The sequence below is a fragment of the Mustela lutreola genome, chromosome 9 (assembly GCF_030435805.1).
Source record: "Mustela lutreola isolate mMusLut2 chromosome 9, mMusLut2.pri, whole genome shotgun sequence".
NCBI classification, from domain to species: domain Eukaryota; kingdom Metazoa; phylum Chordata; class Mammalia; order Carnivora; family Mustelidae; genus Mustela; species Mustela lutreola.
Genome location: NC_081298.1, coordinates 28,082,427 through 28,105,348, shown reverse-complemented (window position 1 = coordinate 28,105,348; position 22,922 = coordinate 28,082,427). Strand labels below are relative to the sequence as shown.

Here is a 22,922-nt window from a genome sequence, read left to right as displayed (position 1 = left end):
CATCAAAACCAAAAGCTTCTGCACAGCAAAGGAAACAGTCAAAAAAAAAAAAAAAAGAGGCTGTATGTTCTTCTCATTTAGTGCCCTGAATATATCTTGTCAGCCCTTTCTGGCTTGCCAGGTCTCTGTGGACCGGTCTGATGTTATTCTGATGGGCTTTCCTCTGTAAGTAAGGAGTCTCTTTGTCCTAGCGGCTTTCAAGAGTTTATACCTACAATTATGATTCCTCAATTTGACTATCAGGTGTCGTGATTTTTTTTGGAATGTATAATCTTGGGTGGAGACCGTTCAGCCTCTAGTACATGAACGCTGGTTTCATTCACGAGATTGGGAAAATTTGCATGAAGAACTTGTTCCACTATACTTCTAGACTTCTGTCTTTCTCCTCCCCTTCAGGGATTCCAATAATTCTGATGTTGGAATGTTTCATGTCATTATTTATTTCCCTGATTCTGCTTTCATGGTTTCTAAGCTGTTTGTTCCAGGCTTCCTCCTGATCCTTTCTCTCTATCTGTTTGTCCTCCAGATCACTAATTCTATCTTCTGTCTCAGTTACTCTAGCTTTGAGAGAATTTAGATTAGATTGGAACTCATTGAGAGCATTGTGAACCTCAGCCCTAGTAGCTTTTAGCTCAGCCCTAACATTGTGAACATCACCTCTGGTCACTTTCAGCTTGGCCCTAATCAATTCTGTTTGGTCATCCATGGCTTTCTCCAACCTAGCTATTGCCTGGATAATTGTTAGCCTGAATTCTCTTTCCGACATATTGTCTATTTTGATAGCCATTAGCTCTGTTGTAGAAGGTCCATCCTCTGTATTTTTCTTCTGTTGGGCATTCCTCCTCCTAGTCATTTTGGTGAGAGATGACTGAACAGATGTAGCTGTATGTATTGACCGTGGTGCAGTCAAGGTGTACCCTGGAACACTTCTGAGCAATCAGGATTCCCCACCATCAGGGAGATTCAAATTAAAACCACATTGAGATATCATCTTACACCAGTTAGAATGGCCAAAATTACCAAGACAGGAAACAACATGTGTTGGAGGGGATTTGGAGAAAGGGGAACCCTCTTCCACTGTTGGTGGGAATGCAAGTTGGTGCAGTCACTTTGGAGAACAGTGTGGAGATTCCTCAAGAAATTAAAAATAGAACTTCCCTATGACCCTGCAATTGCACTCCTGGGTATTTACCCCAAAGATACAGATGTTGTGAAAAGAAGGGCCATCAGTACCCCAATGTTTATAGAAGCAATGGCCACAGTCGCCAAACTATGGAAAGAACCAAGATGCCCTTCAACGGATGAATGGATAAGGAAGATGTGGTCCATATACACTATGGAGTATTGTGCCTCCATCAGAAAGGATGCATACCCAACTTTTGTAGCAACATGGACAGGACTGGAAGAGATTATGCTGAGTGAAATAAGTCAAGCAGAGAGAGTCAATTATCATATGGTTTCACTTATTTGTGGAGCATAACAAATAGCATGGAGGACATGGGGAGTTAGAGAGGAGAAGGGAGTTGGGGGAAATTGGAAGGGGAGGTGAACCATGAGAGACTGTGGACTCTGAAAAAACAATCTGAGGGGTTTGAAGTGGCGGGGGGGTGGGAGGTTGGGGTACCAGGTGATGGGTATTATAGAGGGCATGGATTGCATGGAGCACTGGGTGTGGTGCAAAAATAATGAATACTGTTATGCTGAAAATAAATTTAACAAAAGAAGACTCTTAAATTATTTCTTTACACACAAAATTTAATATTGTCTTTTCTTACTTTTATGATAGTCACCATACAGTACATCATTAGTTTTTGATGTAGTGTTCCATGATTCATTCTTTGCATACAACACACAGTGATAAAGTGTCCTTCTGTATCTCTAACTATGATCTTTAGCTTAAGATATAATGGATGAAATCTCCATGTGAGACAGGAATCTGTCAAAATCCTAGAGGAAACATAGGCAGTAACCTCTTCAACATCAGCCACAGCAACTTTTTTCAAGACATGTGTCCAAAGTCAAGGGAAATGAGTGAAAATTATCTTCTAGGACTTCACCAAAATAAAAAGTTTCTGCACAGCAAAGGAAACATTCAACAAAATAAGAGAGAGAGAGAGAGAGAGTGAGTGAGACAACCCACAGAATGGGAGAAGATATTTGTAAATGACACTACAGATAAAGGTCTGGTATCCAAGATCTCTAAAGAACTTCTCAAACTCAATCCTCAATGAACAAATCATCACGTCAAAAAATGGGCAGAAGACATGAACGGACACTCTCTAAATTAGACATGCAAATGGCTAACAAACATATGAAAAAATGTTCATCATCATTAGCCATCAGGGAGATTCAAATCAAAAACATATTGAGATACCAGCTTACACTAGTTAGAATGGCAAAAACTGACAAGAAGCAACAAATGCTGGATTCATTGTGGAAAAAGGGGAACCCTCTTACATTGTTGGCGGGAATGCAAGTTGGTACAGTCACTATGGAAGACTGTGGAGGTTCCTCAAAATAGAAAACAGAGCTACCCTACAGCCCAGTAAACACTCTACTGGGCATTTAGTGTAAAGATACAGATGTAGTAAAAAGAAAGGCCACATGTACCCCAATATTCATAGCAGCAATATCCACAATAGTCAAACTGTGGAAAGAGCTGAGATACCCTTCAAGAGATGAATGGATAAAGGAGATGTGGTTCATATGTACAATGGAATATTACTCAACCATCAGAAAGGATGAATACCCAATAAATTTTTTAATTTCTTTTCAGTGTAACAGTGTTCACTGTTTTTGCACCACACCCAGTGCTCCATGCAATACGTGCCCTCCTTAACACCCACTACCTTGTTCCCCCCACCTCCCACTCCCCGCCCCTTCAAGACTCTCAGGTTGTTTTTCGAAGTCTCTCATGGTTCACCTCCCCTTCCAATTTCCCTTAACTCCCTTCTCCTCTCCATCTCCCCGTGTCCTCCAGGTTATTTGTTATTCTCCTGAAGCTGTTTCAAAAAATGGAAGCAGAAGGAAAACTTCCAGACTCTTTTTATGAAGCCAGCATTACTCTGATCCCCAAACCAGGCAAAGACCCCACCAAAAAGGAGAATTTCAGACCAATACCCAACTTTTGTATCAACATGAACAGGACTGGAGAAGATTATGCTGAGTGAATAAGTCTGAGAAAATCAACTATCATATGGTTTTCCTTATTTGTGGAACATAAATAATAGCATGGAAGACATTAGGAGAAGGAAGGGGAAAATAAAGGTGGGGGGTATCAGAGCAGGAGACCAACAATGAGAGACTATAGAGGCCAGGAAACAAATGGAGGGTTTTAGAGGGGAGGGGAGTAGGGGGATGGGTGAGCCCAGTGATGGGTATTAAGGAGGGCACAGATTGCATGGGGCACTGGGTGTTATACGCAAAGGATAAATCATGAAACACAACATCAAAAACTAATGATGTAGTGTATGGTGACTAACATAACATGATAATACACTATGGAGTATTATGCCTCCATCAGAAAGGACGAATACCCAACTTTTGTAGCAACATGGATGAGACTGGAAGAGAGTATACTGAATGAAATAAGTAAAGCAGAGAGAGTCAATTATCATATGGTTTCACTTATTTGTGGAGTATAACAAATAGCATGGAGGACATGGGGAGTTAGAGAGGAGAAGAGTTGGGGGAAATTGGAAGGGGAGGTGAACCATGAGAGACATGGACTCTGTAAAACAATCTGAGGGTTTTGAAGGGGCGGGGAGTGGGAGGTCGGGGTACCAGGTGGTGGGCATTATAGAGGGCACAGATTGCATGGAGCACTGGGTGTGGTGCAAAAATAATGAATACTATTATGCTGAAAATAAATAGATTCAAATAAAGAAAACACACACACACACACACACAGAACCCAAAATGGAAGAAGAGGTCCCTAACACCATGTGAGGCCTCTCTACCCAAAGTCTGTTTCACAATCCAGAAGCAGATCGCTGCCTCACAGCTGTGTCACTGCATTATAGATGCTTCCTTCCTCTTCCATCACGAGAGGGGCGGGCTGTTCCTCCCCACAGAACAGAGGCCCCATCGCCCTAGCACACACATTTGCAGTGAGCAGGACCCTCAGGCCTCCACAATGTGGGCCCCTGCCTCCGGACCCTGCCCTCCTCCTCATCTGCTGCTGGCTCTGCTGTGGGGACTCACAGGTGAGCATTGCCTTGAGGGAGACTCCTCTTTCCCTACCTCCTCAATCTCTCTTTGCCCGTGGGCATTTAGGGCCTCCACATAAACACAGGTGTGCTACTCACACCCTCCACAGAAAGCCAAGGACTGGATCTCATCTGAGCTTGAAATCAGGGATCTGAGCATTTCCTCTGGGGATCCATCACTTGTAGCTGGTTACCACCGGCAACCAAAGAATCAATGCTTCAGTGGGTAACAATGACAGCTTTGTGCATGTTCATTGATCTAATCCTCACAACATCCCTGCCTGAAATCTATGACTATACTCCTGATCGCAGATGGGGAAACCAAGGCAGAGAGAGCCACCAGCCCAGAGTCAACTACTAAAGTACCTGGAGCAGCTGGGGTTCATGTCCAACCCAGTGAGCTCCACAGTTCACCCTGTTAACCATGTTATTCTGCCTGGTTCCTCAGTGGAGGCCAAGTGCAGAAACATCAGAAACACAGAGAGGCAAACAGTAGAAGAGCCATCACACAGCACACGCAGAGGTCTTCAGAGTTCCACTGTGCTGTGTGTATTCTTAAACTCTTGTTGATGATGTGCTGCATGTTTTCAAGGTGCCAAAATTAATACTGAAGTTTAACATATACTATAATTTCATTTAATCCTCAAAACAATCAATATACTAGCATGCTGGGCCACACTGTACATACACAGGGAATACATTTACCTCTTTGTGTGTGCGTACATGCATGTGTGCATAGGAATGGGCATAGGGAAAGGTCCACATGTGTCTGTGTGCACACACATGGGATTTTTAAAAACACTTAAAACACTTTGCTTTTTCTCCTCATAATAATTTCACTTCTGCGTGAAATGCACATTGGACAGATGTTTGGTTCCCTGACTCTGAGCTACTCATCCTCCTTTTTAATTCTCTAAACCTACCTCTCACCCCTCACCAAGCTCTCAAGTTAAACAAACTTCTCTCTTGGTAAAATGAGTAGAACCTTGTGCATTACTACGTTGGAAATGCCTCCATGCTGGATTCAAGTGGTTGAGGAAAGAACAGTCACAAATTCAGAGACTCCTGCCTGTGTGATCTGCATCTGTAATTATATACATTTTCCTATCCCAATCCCAATTATCTGGTATCCACTGATGCCTCCGTGCCTCCGGAAATCTCCTGAGTGATAACCTTCTAAATTCCTGAGCACTCACCATGTGCCACACACACACCTGGAAATACCTATGTCTATTACGTAATGCAATCTTTGTATCCAAAGTAGACATTCCTCTCACTTCTACCTTGGAGATAAGAAAAGAAGACACAGGAAAAGCCAAGGTCACTGAGTATAAGTGGGAGGGCTAGGATTTGAACCTAGGCAGTCCGATTCTAGATCTCACAGGTCTAATCATTGCTCTTTTCAAACCCTATGACCCCACATCCATCCCATGATATTTCTGCAGATCTTCCAATCAGTGTGGGGAAGGGAGTGGTGTGGTGAAGAACGTTTGTGGTTTGTATTCTGGGTATATGCAAGTGTTTATTTCCTCCAAGTCATCTATGTGGGAAACTCAGGTTCTGATATACAGTCCTGAGAAATTCTTTGCTGAAAATAGAGTTCCTGGTATCAGAAAGGGGTCACATTGGGCACTTACACATTATACAAATATTAACTATATATCTACTAGGTGATAAGAACAGTTATATTAATGTAGGGCATATTGATGAATAAAAGAGGCAAAGTAGTTGCCCTCGTAGAAGTTGTATCATAGTGGAGGGAAGGACAGGAAACTATAGATGCAATAAATCAGTAAGTAACAGGATACAGAAAGTGAGGAGCGTTAAGGGAAAAAAACAGGACAGTACAGCTGGATATGACAATTGGAGAATGCTAGGGTGGGATGTACTTAAACAGGTAGCCTGGAGCAAAGATTGTAAGAAGGCAGGGGAGTGAGCCATGTGATTTTCTGGGGGAAGAGCCTTCCCAAATAGCATGGGAACAGCATGAGAGCAGAATCCTCTTGCTCTGTTCAAGGATTTGGGGTTTTATTCTGAAAGAAATGGTACCTATGTAAGGTTTTGAAGACAGAAGTGACACAATCTGACATGAGTTTCATTCTAACATTTGGTTGAGAATGGAGTGCCACAGGACATAGAGAGAAGCATCTAGAGCCCTCAAGAGCTCAGTGCATCCATGAGAACAAGGAAAAGTGGTTTGCAGCAAGACAGCAGCCAGCAGAGAAAAGGGGAAGAGGTCAGACTGTGGGTGCCTGCAGTAGGGGAGCCATTAGGATGTCCTGGTGCATAATTGAGGTGGGAAGGAAAGGTACCCAAGGGTCGGGACAATAAGCATCGAGGAAAATAAAGGTGCCTCTGCTGGGATGTGCAAAGGTGTGTGGGGAACTGAGTTCAGTTTAGGACATGTTAGCTGTGAGAGGTTTACTCCTAGCTAAGAAAAAGGTCGAATGGTGTTTGAACCTAAGTGCATAGCTCAGAGGCAAGGCCTGGGCCAGAAATAGTAATAAGAGGATTATAGATACACAAATGGTAGCTATTTCACCTTTCCTTGGCTCCTGGTGACCACCTGATCCTCTTTTCCTCTCCCCTTCCATTTTCCCTCCATGTTTCCCTCCATGGTGCATTCCTGTTACTTCCCATTATTCTCCTAGCAGTTCAGCGTCCTGACCCCAGTCTTCTCCAGACTTGAAACCAAAGTACGTATTGTTCTTGGCACACCTAGGACCTGCCTGTAATACCTGTCCTCCTTAAGAGGCATGCTTGGTTGCAAATACCGCTAAGTGCATGGGTTTTACCAACTCACATGTTGCAAGGGTGAACCACAAATTTCCTCCCTGAGGAGAAGGAAAGAAATGGAAAAGAACAATTTTGTATGATGCACCAGCAGCCTGCTTCTCTGATTTCTGTCGCTGCCCAGTTTTGAAGACACTTAACGTAAGAAGGAAAGAGTTTCTGTTTCTTGATGTCTCCAGAGACTAGCTAGTCACCAATACAGGAGATCCAGCTGCGAATTCAAACCTGCTCTGTGCCACATCACTGAGCCTCTCTGTGTCTTTGTTTCATTTCCTCAGTTGTGATGGGGTGTCTCAATACAGGCTCCGGGGGAGGGCCACTCCTGGTGCGCACTTGGTCAGGGAGCTGTTGTGCGTAAACTCGTGAGGAGACATACGGGATCACGGCAGGATGTGGAGACACCTGCTCTGTTTTCCCTCCAGGTGTGGCCGGTGAGGCGGGGCTGCAGGTGATCCAGCCTGACAAGTCCGTGTCTGTCGCAGCCGGACAGACAGCCACTCTGCGCTGCACCGTGACCTTCCTGCTCCCCATAGGGCCGACTCAGTGGTTCAGGGGGACAGGGCCAGGCCGGAAGTTAATCTTCAGTTTCAAAGGAGGCCACTTTCCCCGAGTAGCAAAAGTTTCTGACTCCACAAGGAGAAACAACACGGACTTTTCCATCCGCATCAGTAACATCACCCCAGCAGACACCGGAACCTACTACTGTGTGAAGTTCCAGAAAGGAATCCCTGATGATGTGGAGTTTAAGTCTGGACCAGGCACCCAGGTCACTGTGAGTGGTGAGTACGGCCTGGGCCTCATTTGTCCCGTGGTTGTGACAACAAGCCAATAAGAATGCCCTCCATTATCTGACCAACAGCTAAGAATCAGGCGTTGTGGTGAGTGTCTCCAACTTTAGAAATCCCAACAACACCGGGCATTCCATTCCTGGCTCTGCAGACTAAGGATGACTGGGAGGAACATCCTGGAGGGCGTTCAGCTCTGTGAGCGAGAGTTCATATTCTAGACTCAGTTGTCAGGACCCCACATCTTCCATCTGGTGTTTGTCCAGTCAACATGTCTGAACACCTGGAGGGACCCCTCCCCATAACCACTTGCAATGAGAAAGTCAGATGGAAAAGGAGGGTGGCTGTCACTGTCGGGCTGGAGAAGGTGGGACATTTGCTCTGTTGTGAATGAAACAGCTGGAGGCCACAGGAAGTCCCCCTGGGATGCAATGACCAGTAAGGAGCAGTCCCGTTGTAACAGGACCAAAGGAGCTTGGCTCCATGGTGAGGGACAGACAAAGACCATCCCGGGGAAGTTTCCTCACAAATCTGTCTTTATTTTACAGGTAAGGGATCACAGGGAATTATTTCCAAAGCCATGATGCAGAACAGGGGCAAGTAGGCTCTCTGTATTAGGGCTGGAGAAGAATATTCAGAGGGAGATTTTTACACAGTAATGAGACTGGGGTTACTGTCAGCCACTTTCTTCTTCTTCTTCTTCTTCTTCTTCTTCTTCTTCTTCTTCTTCTTCTTCTTCTTTTTTTTTTTTTTGATGAGAACTTTTAGGATCTTCTTTCTTTTCTGTTTTTTTTTTTTAATTTTTGGGGTTTTTGTTTGTTTGTTTGTTTGTTTTTGTTTTTGCACCACACCCAGTGCTCCATGCAATCCGTGCCCTCTATAATACCCACCACCTGGTACCCCGACCTCCCACCTCCCGCCCCTTCAAAACCCTCAGATTGTTTTTCAGGGTCCATAGTCTCTCATGGTTCACCTCTCCTTCCAATTTCCCCCAACTCCCTTCTCCTCTCTAATTCCCCATGTCCTCCATGCTATTTGTTATGCTCCACAAATAAGTGAAACCATATGTTAACTGACTCTCTCTGCTTGACTTTCTGATTCATCTGCTCTTTTCCATCTGCATTTCCAGTGAGAAATTCCAAGCAAAACTGCTTACATTCCCTTACTCGCCCCTCCCTGCAACCCCAGAAGGAGAAATCTCTCCTATCCCATGTCACAGAGGAGGAGCCACGCTTTGCCACAGCCCCACTTGTGTTCAGCTGGCCAGCTGGTTGCAGCTTTCTTGGGGGTCCCCTGTCTCCTGCGTTGACTGCTGCACATGCTCTTTGACCTCAGTGAAATTTCCAGGAAGGCAGCTAGGAGCAGTTGATGCCAACACTCAGACCCATCAGAAACGTCCTTCTTGTGCCCAGATTGGTGGGAAGTCACCTGGCATGGAAGAAAAAGGGACCTAGAACTGCACCTGGGCCCTGCCTCCGACTCAGTGTTGAGCTATGGTATTTAATGGCTTCCTCTGTGTGAAGAGGAGAACACCGCCCTCCACACACTCTCAGAAGGACAGCAGGTTCTCCACAGCACCTCACACATATCCTGAATGCTGAGGACCATAGTCATGATGACTGTTCAAAAATGTTCTTTTGTAGCCAAACCATCTCCCCCAATGGTGTCGGGCCCCACGGCCAGGGCCTCTCCGGAGCAGACAGTGAACTTTGCCTGTAAGTCCCATGGCTTCTTTCCCAGAAACATCACCCTGAGATGGTTCAGAAACGGGAATGAGCTGGCAGCCTCCCAGACCAGCGTGGACCCAGAGGGAGACAGAACGTCCTACAGCATCTCCAGCACAACCAGACTGGTGCTGGCCCCGGGGGATGTTCACTCCCAGGTCATCTGCGAGGTGACCCACGTGACCCTGCAGGGGGGCCCTCCTCTTCGTGGGACTGCCAACCTGTCTGAGGTCCTCCGAGGTAGATGCCCCTCCTCCCCAGCCCCAGCCTGGGTCTGGCCCCCAAGCCCCTGAGCATGCCCCTCCCCTGCTTCCTGCCCCAGGCCCTCCATTTCTTAGATCTGACCCCTGGCAGACCCTCCAGGTTACCTGCACCTAGATGTGCCGTCCCCTCCTACTGTTTCCATGGCCGCTGGGTGGTGAACACCTACCATGTGCCAATTACTGCTCTCGGTTGTATCCCTTACTTTACCGTAGCAATTCCAATTATTGAGCACCTGCTGTACTTTATGCCACAGTGTGCTTGGTGGGGTCATTTGTTTTGCTACAGTTATTCTATTCCAACTGTATGCATGGGGATGAGAATCTTGATTTCAGTCAGTCTTAGCCTATGAGGAGCCATCATTCCTTGAGCACCTATTGTGTGCTGGGCACTGTGCTTAGGGATTTCATTCATATGCAAAGACTACCCTCAGTGTTTGAGCACCAGCTGCATGCCTAGCCCTGTTCTGGGTGACTCTCTTGCTGTGTGTGGGGGGGAGATAACTGTTCCTGTCTGTTCCATAAGGTGAGAGCTTCTGCCCTGTGCTGTTTCAGTTCCACCCACCGTGGAGGTTTCCCAGCAGCCCGTGTCAGGGGACCAGGTGAAGGTCACTTGCCAAGTGAAGAAGTTCTACCCCCAGCGCCTCCAGCTGACCTGGTTAGAGAATGGCAACGTGTCCCGAACAGAAATGGCCTCAAGGGCCTCAAACCTCGTAGAGAACAAGGATGGGACCTTTAACTGGACAAGCTGGCTCCTGGTGAACTCATCTGCCCACAGGGAAGGCATTGTGTTCACCTGCCTGGTGCAGCATGACGGGCAGCCCGCGGTCACCAGAAACCATACCCTTGTGGCCTCAGCCCACCAGAAGGACCAGGAAACCCATAAAACCCAGGGTGAGACCTCAGTGATCCTATTTCATGTGTCCTGCTCCCTGTTCCTTCACCTGACAATGATTAAGTCACTATGCCTGGCCAGACACCCCGTCCCCCTGTTATTTCCCACCTGGCATGATCTCTATCCATTCTATGCTTTTCCATCATCATGGCAGAAAATGTCTGCACTTTGCACTCTGAAATTCCAAAGGGACCTTCAGGACCTGGAGTTTTGAGTCTTGACCAGGATCCCGGGTGACCATGTGTGGTCACACCTGGGGTCTCCTCTCTCCCTTTATTTGTGACAGCAGATCAGCAATAGTCATGGTTGCTCACAGTACATTTACATTATGCCAATGACAACTCATTTCTGGTCTCCTTTCCTGCTTAACCAACCCTGTGACTGGGAATTTTACAGAAGGGACTCAGGGAACAATGAGGACAGATGATGAACATTTTCTGCCCTAAGTACAGCTGATGAGCTAAGCTAGTCGAGGGAAACCTGAGTCCCTGAAGATGGACCAGCAACCTGTGCAAAAAAAATGGGGGATTAATTATAGCAGGGGAGCATTGTCCCAAAGAACTAAGGAGTCCCCTTTCTACAACTAACGCATTCCTTATTTCTCTCTCGTGTAACATCAGGAAGAGGTCAAGCCAGTTTTCCAGGAGTCTTTGTTCCAGAAGATCTTTCAAAGGTCCATGTTCCTTCTAAGGTGCCCAATGACAGTATTCTGAGTCAACACTGGGCCACCAAGTGTTCATGTCACTGTTGGCCAGTTGACTAGAGATAGGAAGGAGAAAAGGAACAATTTCCCTTAAAATTGGGAATAGAGGTATGCAGAAGTTGCCTAATTGTGTCCACTAATGACTTAGTCATGGATCCACATCCAGCTCCAAATGGAGTCCACACTTGTGTGGTCATGTGATTAATGACATGGTTCTTTCTATAAAACCAATACTATCACACGCTTAGTAAAATTAACAATAATTCCAGTATCATCTAAAATGGAGTATACATTCCAATTTTCCAAAACTCCTTCTATTAACTTTATTTTATGGACCTAACTTGGTTTTAATTCACCTGTAAATGTTTAAAAGAATTTTCATGTGAAATACCAGGGTCCCCATGATTTTTTTCCAATTTTTAAAATTTATTTCACAGAGAGAGATCACAAGTAGGCAGAGAGGCAAACAGAGAGAGAGAGAGAGAGAGAAGAGAGAGAGAGGTGGAAGAAAGCTTCCTGCTGAGCACTGAGCCCCAATGTAGGATTCCATCGCAGGACCATGGGTTCATGACCTGAGCCGAAGGCAGAGGTTTAACCCACTGAGCCACCCAGACGCCCGATTTTTTTTTATTTCTGAATAGAATCTGAATATCTGGGGATAATCAAATTCTTCATTTCATATTGGATGCTTGTGGTAGGCTGTGCTTTTGAGAAATGTGGTCTTTTTCTCTGTGTTGTCAAATTTCTGCACATAGATCTTTTTATAGTATTACCTAGTAATCCTTGTGATGTCTGTAGGGTATCCCGTTTCATCCCTGATATTGGAAATGTGTCAATTCTCTCTCTTTTTTTTTTTTCATTGTCACAACGGCTAGAGGTTTTTCAAATTTATCAGTCTTCTCAAAGAACTCACGTTCATTTCAGTGATATTCTCTATTGTTTGTTGTTAATCTCTTTACTTTTTCTCCTCTTTCTTTATTTCCTTCTCTTGTTTTGGGCTTATTTTGCTCCTCCTCATTTTTTTTTGAATGGGAAAAATATTATCAAGTCTAGACTATTCTTTGTTCAAGGAGGCCACACCTGGGCCTCCTCTGGTCTTGGGAAATTGGGAGTGTGGACCCAGGATACCTGGTGTAGGTTCCTCCTCCAGAATGGAAGCAACTAGCCCAGTTGCCTTCCTCTTCCACTTTTCAGAGCCCTCCATGGGTGGACCTCACATGAGTTCCAGGGGGCAGGCTTCTACTGAGCCAGGAGAGGTGGAAGAGATAGATGAGTCCGTACCATCTCCTGCCCTTTCCTGCGCTTGGTGGAGGTGTCAGGGGAATGGCATAAGGGGATGTGCATTTGGACGTGGAGATTTTTCTCTTTTGTCTCCAGAGATTCTGCAGTTTGGGCATTGCTCTTCAAGGACTACCGAGAGCCAGTTTTCCATAGAATTTATTACTGTCCTTTTGTTGTTTTTCCTTTGGGTTAAGAGGCTATATTTGAAGATGAGTAGTTAAGCCTCTGTCTTGTACTCAGCAGCACATTAAAAAGTGCCCACAGGGCTTTGAAAGTCTTGGGCCCAGTGTCCCTATCCCACATCTTGGTATCCATCTCCCGTAATTCCCCATCAGGGCCCCACTCGAGCACAGTAGGTACGGTGTAGCTGAGAATTCAGTCCTCTCTGTAGCACTGATACTCTTATGTTTATGTTGGACGCAACTGTGTTCTCAGCTTTTTCTGTCCTCCAGCTCTAGGAGGTAAGAGTCTGCAGTGTTACTCAGAAGTCCCCTGACATTCACACATAACCTTTCACATGTGATCAGTCTTCGCTTTGCACTTTCTCCAAATGGTTGATGCCCTGCAACAGCCACCCAACCCGTAGTTCTTGTAATTATCACATCATTTCCAGAATGTTAGGATACTCCCTGCTTCTGCTTACACCAGCCCAGGTCAACGTGGTGAGGCTTCAGCAGTGACAAGGGCAGGGCAAGCCGACACCTACCCTGCTCTACCTCCCACAGGGCTGGGGGCCTCATGACCAGCTGGCAGAAAGAGACCCCAGTCCAAATGGGCCCATTAGAGTTGGCTTTCCAGGCCCCAACCAGATAAACTCCACACATCAGGTGACCCAGGGAGGGAGACTCTCAGATGATATGAGAAGAGAGAAAGCTCACTGTGGGGTTGCTGCCTGATCCTGCGTGTGAGAGTGAAGGAGGCAGGACTGGCAGAGGGAGATGTTGACACAATTCAGGACGGCAAGACTCAGCCAGACAGTGGGCAAGCAAGCTGCCTGCTCTTCGTGAGTTGTTTTAAATGGAGAGGAATTGTTTAGCCTCTGTACCCCCACTTTCTCAAGGCTTCTCCTGCTGGCTCCCCTCTAGAAACAGGTACAAACATGGCCAATAAAGCTCTTTCAACTCAGAAAATGTCCAGGGGCCCCAAAGCAGAGAACTGACATCCTCTAACATGCCAGGGGCAAATATGCTGAGGACCTACTTCTTCTTTTAAGATTGCTCTACATATTTCAAAAAATATTTGGATTTTTAAAACTCAAATATAAAATAAAAAATGGGTCATTGTATAAAGTCAAAAAATTGGAAGCTGAGTTTGAGGAGTTCATTATAGATCCTGGATCTCAACCTTTTGTCTGTACTGTCATTTGCAAATATCTTCTCTCATTCTGTGGGTTGCCTCTTCGTTTTTTTGACTGTTTCCTTTGCTGTGCAGAAGCTTTTGATTTTGATGAAGTCCCAAAAGTTTATTTTCGCTTTTGTTTCCTTTGCCTTTGGAGACATATCTTGAAAGAAGTTGCTATGGCTGATATCGAAGAGATTACTGCCTATGTTCTTCTCTAGGATTCCGATGGATTCCTGTCTCACACTGAGGTCTTTATCCATTTTGAGTTTATCTTTGTGTATGGTGTAAGAGAATGGTCGAGTTTCGTTCTTCTACATATAGCTTCCCAGTTTTCCCAGCACCATTTATTGAAGAGACTGTCTTTTTTCCACTGTATATTTTATCCTGTTTTGTCGAATATTAATTGACCGTAGAGTTGAGGGTCCATATCTGGGCTCTCTACTCTGTTCCACTGGTGTATGTGTCTGTTTTTATGCCAGTGCCATGCTGTCTTGGTGATCACAGCTTTGTAGTAAAGCTTGAAATCAGGTAACGTGATGCCCCCAGTTTTATTTTTGTTTTTCAACATTTCCCTAGCGATTCGGGGTCTCTTCTGATTCCATACAAATTTTTGGATTATTTGCTCCAGCTCTTTGAAGAATACCAGTGGAATTTTGCTCTAGGCAGTATAGACATTGTCACAATGTTTATTCTTCCAACCCAAGAGCATGGAATGATCTTCCATCTTTTTGTGTCTTCTTCGATTTCTTTCATGAGTGTTCTATAGTTCCTCAACTAAGATCTTTACCTCTTTGGTTAGGTTTATTCCCAGGTATCTTGTGGTTCTTGGTGCTATAGGAAATGGAATCGATTCTCTAATTTCCCTTTCTGTATTTTCATTATTAGTGTATAAGAAAGCCACTGATTTCTGCACATTGACTTTGTATCCTGCCACGTTGCTGAATTGCTGTATTTGTTCTAGTAGTTTGGAGGTGGAGTCTTTTGGGTTTTCCATATGAAGTATCATGTCATCTGTGAAGAGAGAGAGTTTGATTTCTTCGTTGCCAATTTGGATACCTTTTATTTCTCTTTGTTGTCTGATTGCTATTGCTAGGACTTCTAATACTATGTTGAACAAGAGTGGTGAAAGTGGGCATCCTTGTCGTGTTCCTGATCTCAACGGGAAAGCTGCAAGCTTTTTCCCATTGAGGATGATATTTGCTGTGGGTCTTTCATAAAGAGATTTGATGAGGTTCAGGAATGTTCCCTCTATCCCTATATTTTGAAGTGTTCTAATCAGGAACAGATGCTGGATTTTGTCAAATGCTTTTTCTGCATCAATTGAGAGGACCATGAACTCCTCAAACTCAACACACACAAAACAGACAATCATATCAAAAAATGGGCAGAAAATATGAACAGACACTTCTCCAATGAAAATATACAAATGGCTATCAGACACATGAAAAAATGTTCATCATCACTAGCCCTCAGGGAAATTCAAATTAAAACCACATTGAGATATCACCTTACACCAGTTAGGATGGCCAAAATTAACAAGACAGGAAACAACATGTGTTGGAGAGGATGTGGAGAAAGGGGAACCCTCTTCCACTGTTGGTGGGAATGCAAGTTGGTGCAGCCTCTTTGGAGAACAGTGTGGAGATTCCTCAAGAAATTAAAAATAGAACTTCCCTATGACCCTGCAATTGCACTCCTGGGTATTTACACCAAAGATACAGATGTCGTGAAAAGAAGGGCCATCTGCACCCCAATGTTTATAGCAGCAATGGCCACGGTCGCGAAAATATGGAAAGAACCAAGATGCCCTTCAACGGACGAATGGATAAGGAAGATGTGGTCCATATACACTATGGAGTATTATGCCTCCATCAGAAAGGATGAATACCCAACTTTTGTAGCAACATGGACGGGACTGGAAGAGATTATGCTGAGTGAAATAAGTCAAGCAGAGAGAGTCAATTATCATGTGGTTTTACTTATTTGTGGAGCATAACAAATAACATGGAGGACAAGAGGTATTAGAGAGGAGAAGGGAGTTAGGGTAAATTGGAAAGGGAATTGAATCATGAGAGACTATGGACTCTGAAAAACAATCTGAGGGGTTTGAAGTGTCGGGGGGTGGGAGGTCGGGGTTCCAGGTGGTGGGTATTATAGAGGGCACGGATTGCATGGAGCACTGGGTGTGGTTAAAAAAAATAATGAATACTGTTATGCTGAAAATAAATAAATTAATAAAAATAAAAAAAATAAAGGGATACTCATCACATTATCCCTAAAATATCAAATGTTAGCTAGTATTTCACTTCCCAAGCTCTTTATTTTGAGTACTAAAGCAATCAAGACAGCATTTTAAACTTTTTGACTCAAAGACTCTTTTCACAGTTCCATATAATAACCAGAAACCTGCTAGGAATTTACAAAATCATTTAAATTTTTTCATATTACCTAGGTAAACAATGGAATAAATAATTTTTAAAATATTTTGTAACAGTTTTAAGTTTTATAAATTTTATCATTATGTAAAATTAAAAATTTAGAATATAAAAAAATATTGGAAGCTGTTCTTTCAGATCAACAGTCTATGTCCAAGAGACAGACGTCAGCCGACAGTGGCAGTGGGGTTCAGGTGGCCTGATGGTGTTTGAAACTCTCCTGAGCATTAGACCCCATTTCCTTGATTCCCCAGGATATTAGACCCAGCAGGTCTCCTGAGGTCAGGTTATCCTGAGGACCCCCTCCTCACCTCTGTACATGGGAGTCGTCAAACCATGTGCGTGGAGCAAAGCAGTGCAGCCTTATCCCCAACTGACCGTGACGTCTGTTCTCACTCCACTTGAGGCCAGGAAGACATTTGACCCTATGGCCCAGAGAGTTTGGCTTTGTCCTGGGCCAAAGACAAGGTCTCAGAGTCATCCTGCAGGCCAGCAGTGAGGGGGTTCCCTGGGTCTTATCCACCTCATCTGCCCACCATCTGTAAACTAGGAGCCTGTTGGCTCATCAGAAAGAGGCTGTGTGACCTGCCCCACTGAGTGTGAGAATCAATTCAGTAAACCAAACTTACCCATTCCTGAGTGCTCGTTCTCCCCACCTCTTCCCTCAAGAAGGACACCTGGCAGTGTGAAAAGGGTGACTGAGGTGAGGAATGTCTTACCCCGAATTCTGCCTTGAGCAGGGGAAGAATTCATGAGCCTCAGAGTGCTGATAAGACTGAGTCACTTCAGATTAAGTAGAGGACCTGGGTAATGGACTCCAAGGTGCCCCCCTCTGATGGTGCCTCCTATCCCTTCTTTTCCAGATTCAAGGCCATCTACTCCAATCCTGATAGCTGTCACCCTGGGCCCGAAGCTGCTGCTGCTGCTGCTCATCACTATCTCTGCCATCTATGTCTACAAGAAGCGAGTGCCCAATTGTAAGTTGTGGGTCAGGGAGGGCCAGCCATGGTTAGTCCCAGAAAGAGCCAGGTCAGGAAGAGGGACAGCTCACAGGTCACACAGGGTCAGTGCCCACCTGCAGTAAAGAACATGTGACACACCTTCCTTGATACCCTTGGGAGTCTCAGGGTTCCAATTCCCTGAGGTGTTGGGGGAGGGGGCATTTAGCCTATAAAATGTGGGCAGGGTCAAAGGCTATCAAAGAGTGTGGACAGAGTCCTAGGGATTCTGGGACGGAAGTGGGCAGAGAGGCTGAATGAGAGGCAGCTGGGTGGGAGGATCCCTTGGAAACCATCACTAGATAACGAAGAACTGGGTCTCCTTTGGGCACAAGATTTCTCCATTTAGAGGAATGCTGACAGGTGCCAGAGGGCTGCTCTCAGGACTTTTTCCAATCTGATCCTCTGTGGGACATACTGGAGGTGATGGAGGTGATGGAGAGAGGGGATCAAGCCCTAAGGGAGGAAGGGAGGAAGGCTAAAGTGGCAGAGTCCTTTATCAGGGGCTGCCTGTCCTTTCACAACAGGTGTCCCAGGAGGAAAATAGCACCGAGGACATAAGAGATACATGGGGAATATTTCTTGAATGTTGAGCCTATAATCAACTGTGAACATGGGCCCCACAACTTCTCCCTTCCTCTCCTACTACATGTCACCCTCAGTCTCTGCTGCCTCCTTCCTTCCTTGAGGGGCCCAGTTAAAGAAAAGGAACAACTAAAATCTTCCCAACTCTGCCCCAAATGCCTTCTTCTTCCAGAGACCACCTTCCCACAGTCCCTTCTGCTCCTTCTCACAATCCTTGATGCCCTCAGAGCTGGGTCTTCATACCAGGTCCTCAGAGGGGCCATAGGAAATTTCTCTGGGGACTGATGCATGGGTATGTGCCTGAGTATGGGTATGTCACATCTACACTTACCAGGTGTCTATCATTCATCTTCTGGGGACTATGGCCATGAACTACATGCTCATGTCCATGTTGGGGGTTATTTATTCCAACCCCTAGACATTCTAGCCTTGGTGAGGTTCTTCACTGGGTCTTAAATAAGATGAATCTCATCCTGGTTTGAATAAGAGAAATGATTCTCTTTCCCTTTGCCTACATGTCCTACTCCTCAGTTCCAGGGACAAAATGCCCTCTTCCCTGTGATGGGAACACTAGCTCTTCTGTCCCCTTCTTTCTTCCCAGCCCCACTGCTCATGAACATAAGGTGGCAGTCCAGAAGTCTGGAGCCATCCTTGATTTTCTTACTTTATATGCCATATTCAATTCTGCCTTCAGAATGCTGTGTGCAGTGGCAATATGGTAAATGTGAAGTAATCTACTCAGGGAAAGGAAAAGAAGCCTGATTTGTAGTACTTGTGGACTTTGTGTTGTCAGCACTCCTGATGTGATCAACGCAAGCTAACAGTGTTTAACAACTTGCTTATAAAATTCCTGAGAAGCTCTCAGGTGTGAGTGCAAGCCTCCTCCCCAAACCAGTGAGCTATACCCAGAATCTGTACACTGCTAACCCCAAGGCTGCTCCCTGGTCCTGGCCACCAGCACACCTTCCTGGACCATTCTTCATCTCTTACAGGCTCTCCAGGTTCAGCTACAGTGATTCCGTGGCAATGGAAGTCAAACTGTGTCTTTCCTCTGCTTCTTCCCCTAAAGATCTGCATGACACTCTCTCCCTCTTTGAAGCTCTTTTTAAACGTCACTTTATTAAAAAGTCCCTTCCATAAACCACCCTGTATAAAATATCAGTTCCTTTCTCTCACTCTGTGTTCCCACAGCTCATAACCTAATTAAACTACAGAGGGAACATCTGACAAATACAGTCCAGCCACATGATCATGAGTTCACCAATACTCATAAACCACGGCCACAGTGTGCTCTCTGATATATTGTGATGAAAACAACACTTTTCCTCTGTGACCTTCCTCCCCAAAACCACTCCCCCAGTCTGTGTATGAGAAAAGCATCAGACAAATTGCAATGAGGGACATTCCACCATATACCTGAGCAGCATGCAAAACTGTCAGGCTGTTGCTATCAAGGAAAGTCCAAGAAGCTCTCACAGCTGAAAGGAGCCTAGAGAGACATGACAAGGACATGTAATGTGGTATCCTGCATGGAATTCTAGGACATAAAGGGACATGGAGTGAAAATTAAGGAAATCTCTTCTGGACTAAATAGTTGTATCTCTCAAATGCTCATGGGATTTGGAGGTGGGGACTTTGCAGATAATGAGATCATGAGGGTGGAGTCCTCATGAAGGGGATCATTGCCTTCATGAAAAGAGGCCAGACAGGCAGCTCACTCCATCCACCTGGTGAAAATACAAGTTGTTGGCAGTCTGCAACTTCAAAGAGAGATCTCATCACAACCCTGATCTTGGACTTCCAGCCTCCAGGACTATGAGAAATAAGTTTCTGTTGTTTTGAGGCATCCAGTTTATGCTGTTTTGTTATAGTGGCCCAAGCTAAGACAAAATTAAACTATAGATTTTGGTTAATAACAATGCCCCAATATTGGTTCACTAATTATAACAGATGCAACAAATTACTGTAAAATGCTATAAATAGGGGAAACTGTATGCACCTATATATTGGAAATCTGTGTGATTGTCTCAGCTTTTCTCCAAATGTAAAACTGTTCCAAAAATGTAACTCTATTCTAAAAAAAAAAAAAAGTCAACATCTTGTCCTCAGCTGGATCACTGCCCCTTGGAGGGCAATTCGAGGAAATGTGTGGTAGGGAGATATCTGCGTTTCTATACCCAGATTTTATCTTACTTCACAGGTCTAAGGTTCCTCTTCCTTTCTCTGTCCTCTGTCCTCTGCTAGAGCTCACTCCAAAGCCTGACACCCAGAGATCCCAGAAGAACCTGCTTCTCAGTCCCCCATGATATTCACTCTAAATGTTTCCAATTAGTGAAGCCCAGGTTAGATCAGATGGAGTCAGGGAACTCTGCGTGCTTGAAGTAGGGTAGCTTTAAGACCTCAGTGGTGGATGAAGTTAATCTGTGTCCTGTTCCCAATCAAGTTGGGTGGAAGGGGCTCTGCAGAGGGTGGTGGATGCTGTGATACACCAGGCCTGAGGAGATGGCCCTCAGCTGTCATCCCTCTTTGAGATGGCCTCAGCTGAGGAAATCCCCCATGCCCAAGGTCAAGCCTGGGACCTTGCCACATCCAGTGTCTCATCAACATGGGGATGGAGCCCCTTCCATCCTCGAAGACAAAAATCATCACCATCTCCAAAACTCTAACCTTTTTCCACACCATGTCTTTGAGCCTCCATGTCAGCAGGGGTAATCAGCTCACTTTAGGGTACAGGTTGAAATGGCATCTCCTCCTACTTCCCCACTATCTTGTCTGGATCCCCCATCCCTACTCCTGACACTGCTGCTGGCATTTACAGGGGAATGGGTCCTCAGGTGTATCTGCTGGGGATACCCCTATGCCTGTTTTCTGTGCTCTTTTCACCTGTTTACCTAGAATTTCTTGGGGAGAGAATTTTTCTGTCCTTCCCAGCATTTACAGAACTAAATTGGAAGGGTTCCCAGCTCACAGTAACTCCCAATGGCTGTGTCTGTCCCACACACTTTTGTTCTGGGAATGGGTGCACGCTAATGGCCACAGTCCTGAGCACAGCACACACATCAGAACTCTCATCCCCCAACCACTAAGAACAAAGAACCTGTCTTTTCAATTTACTACCATCATAGAGATGCTACCTCTCAAAGGACAACAAATGTTGGAGAACATGAAATTATAAAGTGGGACAAGAATCTACAATGCTTCCATCCAAAGATAATTCAATGTTAAAAATTTGCAGTTTTTGTGCTCATGGAATATTGGCCAGAAGTGGTCACTAGAGGTCTCTCTGGGTCAGTGATGGAAGCTGAATCCTGCAGGCTCTCCAGAGAACTATGAATTTCTGTCTCTACTTGCTGAAAATGTTAAATGAGCTGTGGAGTCTCTTCCCCAAGGCCATTGGTCCAAATACCTAGAATAGCCAACTCAAGATTGATACCATTGGATTATAAGACTTCCAAGAAAGCTACAGTAATTGAAACAGTGGTATTGGTGAAAGAACTGACACACAGATCAATGCAACAGAATAGAAAGTCCAGAAATACACCCTCATAAATATAGCCAACCGGTCTTTGAGAAGGACCAAGACAGTCTTTTCAGCAAATGGTGAAATAAATAAATAAAATCTTTAAAAAAAAAAACCATACATAAAACACAAAAGTATAAAATTCCTAGTAGATACCATGGAAGAAAATCTAGATGATCTTTGATTTGGATTGCTTTTTTTTAAAACATCTATTTATTTATTTGACAGAGAGAGAGAGATCACAAGAAGGCAGAGAGGCAGGCAGAGAGAGAGTAGGAAGCAGGCTCCCTGCCAAGCAAAGAGCCCAATGCGGAGCTAGATCCCAGGGCCCTGAGACCATGACCTGAGCCAAAGGCAGAGGCTTTAACCCACTGAGCCACCCAGGGGCCCCTGGATTACTTTTTTTGATAGTATGACTTCATATCTTAAAGCAGTTTTAGGTTCACAATAGAATTGAGCAGAAGGTGCAGAGATTTCCCATGGGACTCCCATCCCCACACATCACAGCTGCTGCTATTATCAATATCTTCCACCAGAGTGATACATTTATTTAAAATTATGAACCTACACTGAAATGTCATTAGCATTCAAAATCCATAGTTCACATTGTGGTTCACGCTTAGTATTGCATAGTCTAGGGGTTTGATATCAACTTTTATTGTATTTTACGGAGTAGTTTCATTGCCCTAAGAATCTTCTATGCTCTGCCTTTTAACCTCCTTCTACTCTAACCCCTGGCAATCACTGATATATTTACATTCACCACATTTTGCCTTTACCAGAATGTCATATAGTTGGAATCATGCTGTATGCAGACTTTTCCTTTCAATCAATACTAAGCATTAAAGTTACCTCCATATCCTTTCAAGACTTGCTAGCTCATTTTTTTTTAGTGCTGGATAATATTCCACTGTCAGGATGTACCACAATTTCTATATCCATTCACCTACTGAAGGTCTTCTTGGATTCCTTCAAGCTTGGCAATTATAACTAACGCTGCTATAAACTGCGAGGAGGAATCTGTTCCAGGCCTCTCTTCTAGCTTCTGGTAGCTTCAGACCATCCTCGAACTGTACATGGCATTCCCCTTTATCTTCACATCATCTTCCCTTGTGTATGACAGCTAAGCTGAGCTGTGCCTAAACTCCTGGTGCACAGAAACTATGAAATAATATGTGTTTTCTTAAACTATTAAGTTTGTGGTAATTTGTTATGCAGCAAGTTCCCCTGTTTACACAGCATCGACTGTGCTCCAGGCCATTCTATCATAATGCAGAAGGAAGGTACCCGCCCGCCCCCTTTCTGTACATGGGTCCCTTTCCCCTTATCCCATATACCAACCCAATTTTTAATTTTCATCAATTTGTGTCAGTACACGTTGCTAAAAGAGTATG

General features: G+C 44.7%; 1 protein-coding gene across 8 annotated transcripts in view; it reads left to right on the top strand.

Annotated features, from left to right (window-relative positions):
- Positions 1-4,075: 4,075 nt before the first annotated feature.
- Positions 4,076-22,922, top strand: part of LOC131807934 (signal-regulatory protein beta-1-like) — a 111,132-nt gene continuing 92,285 nt past the window's right edge. For 3 of the 8 annotated variants that reach the window (XR_009344621.1, XM_059133716.1, XM_059133715.1), the window contains exons 1-5: positions 4,076-4,205; positions 7,424-7,780; positions 9,430-9,750; positions 10,326-10,664; positions 17,289-17,402. Coding sequence is in view for 7 of the 8 variants with exons in the window: in XM_059133716.1 (XP_058989699.1) it covers positions 4,136-4,205; positions 7,424-7,780; positions 9,430-9,750; positions 10,326-10,664; positions 17,289-17,402 (1,201 nt within the window). In the remaining variant the exon portion in view is untranslated. Of the gene's footprint in view, positions 4,206-7,423; positions 7,781-9,429; positions 9,751-10,325; positions 10,665-17,288; positions 17,403-19,199; positions 22,783-22,922 lie in introns of those variants that run through there. The other 5 variants (XM_059133714.1, XM_059133719.1, XM_059133720.1 and 2 more) reach the window with 5 other exon arrangements.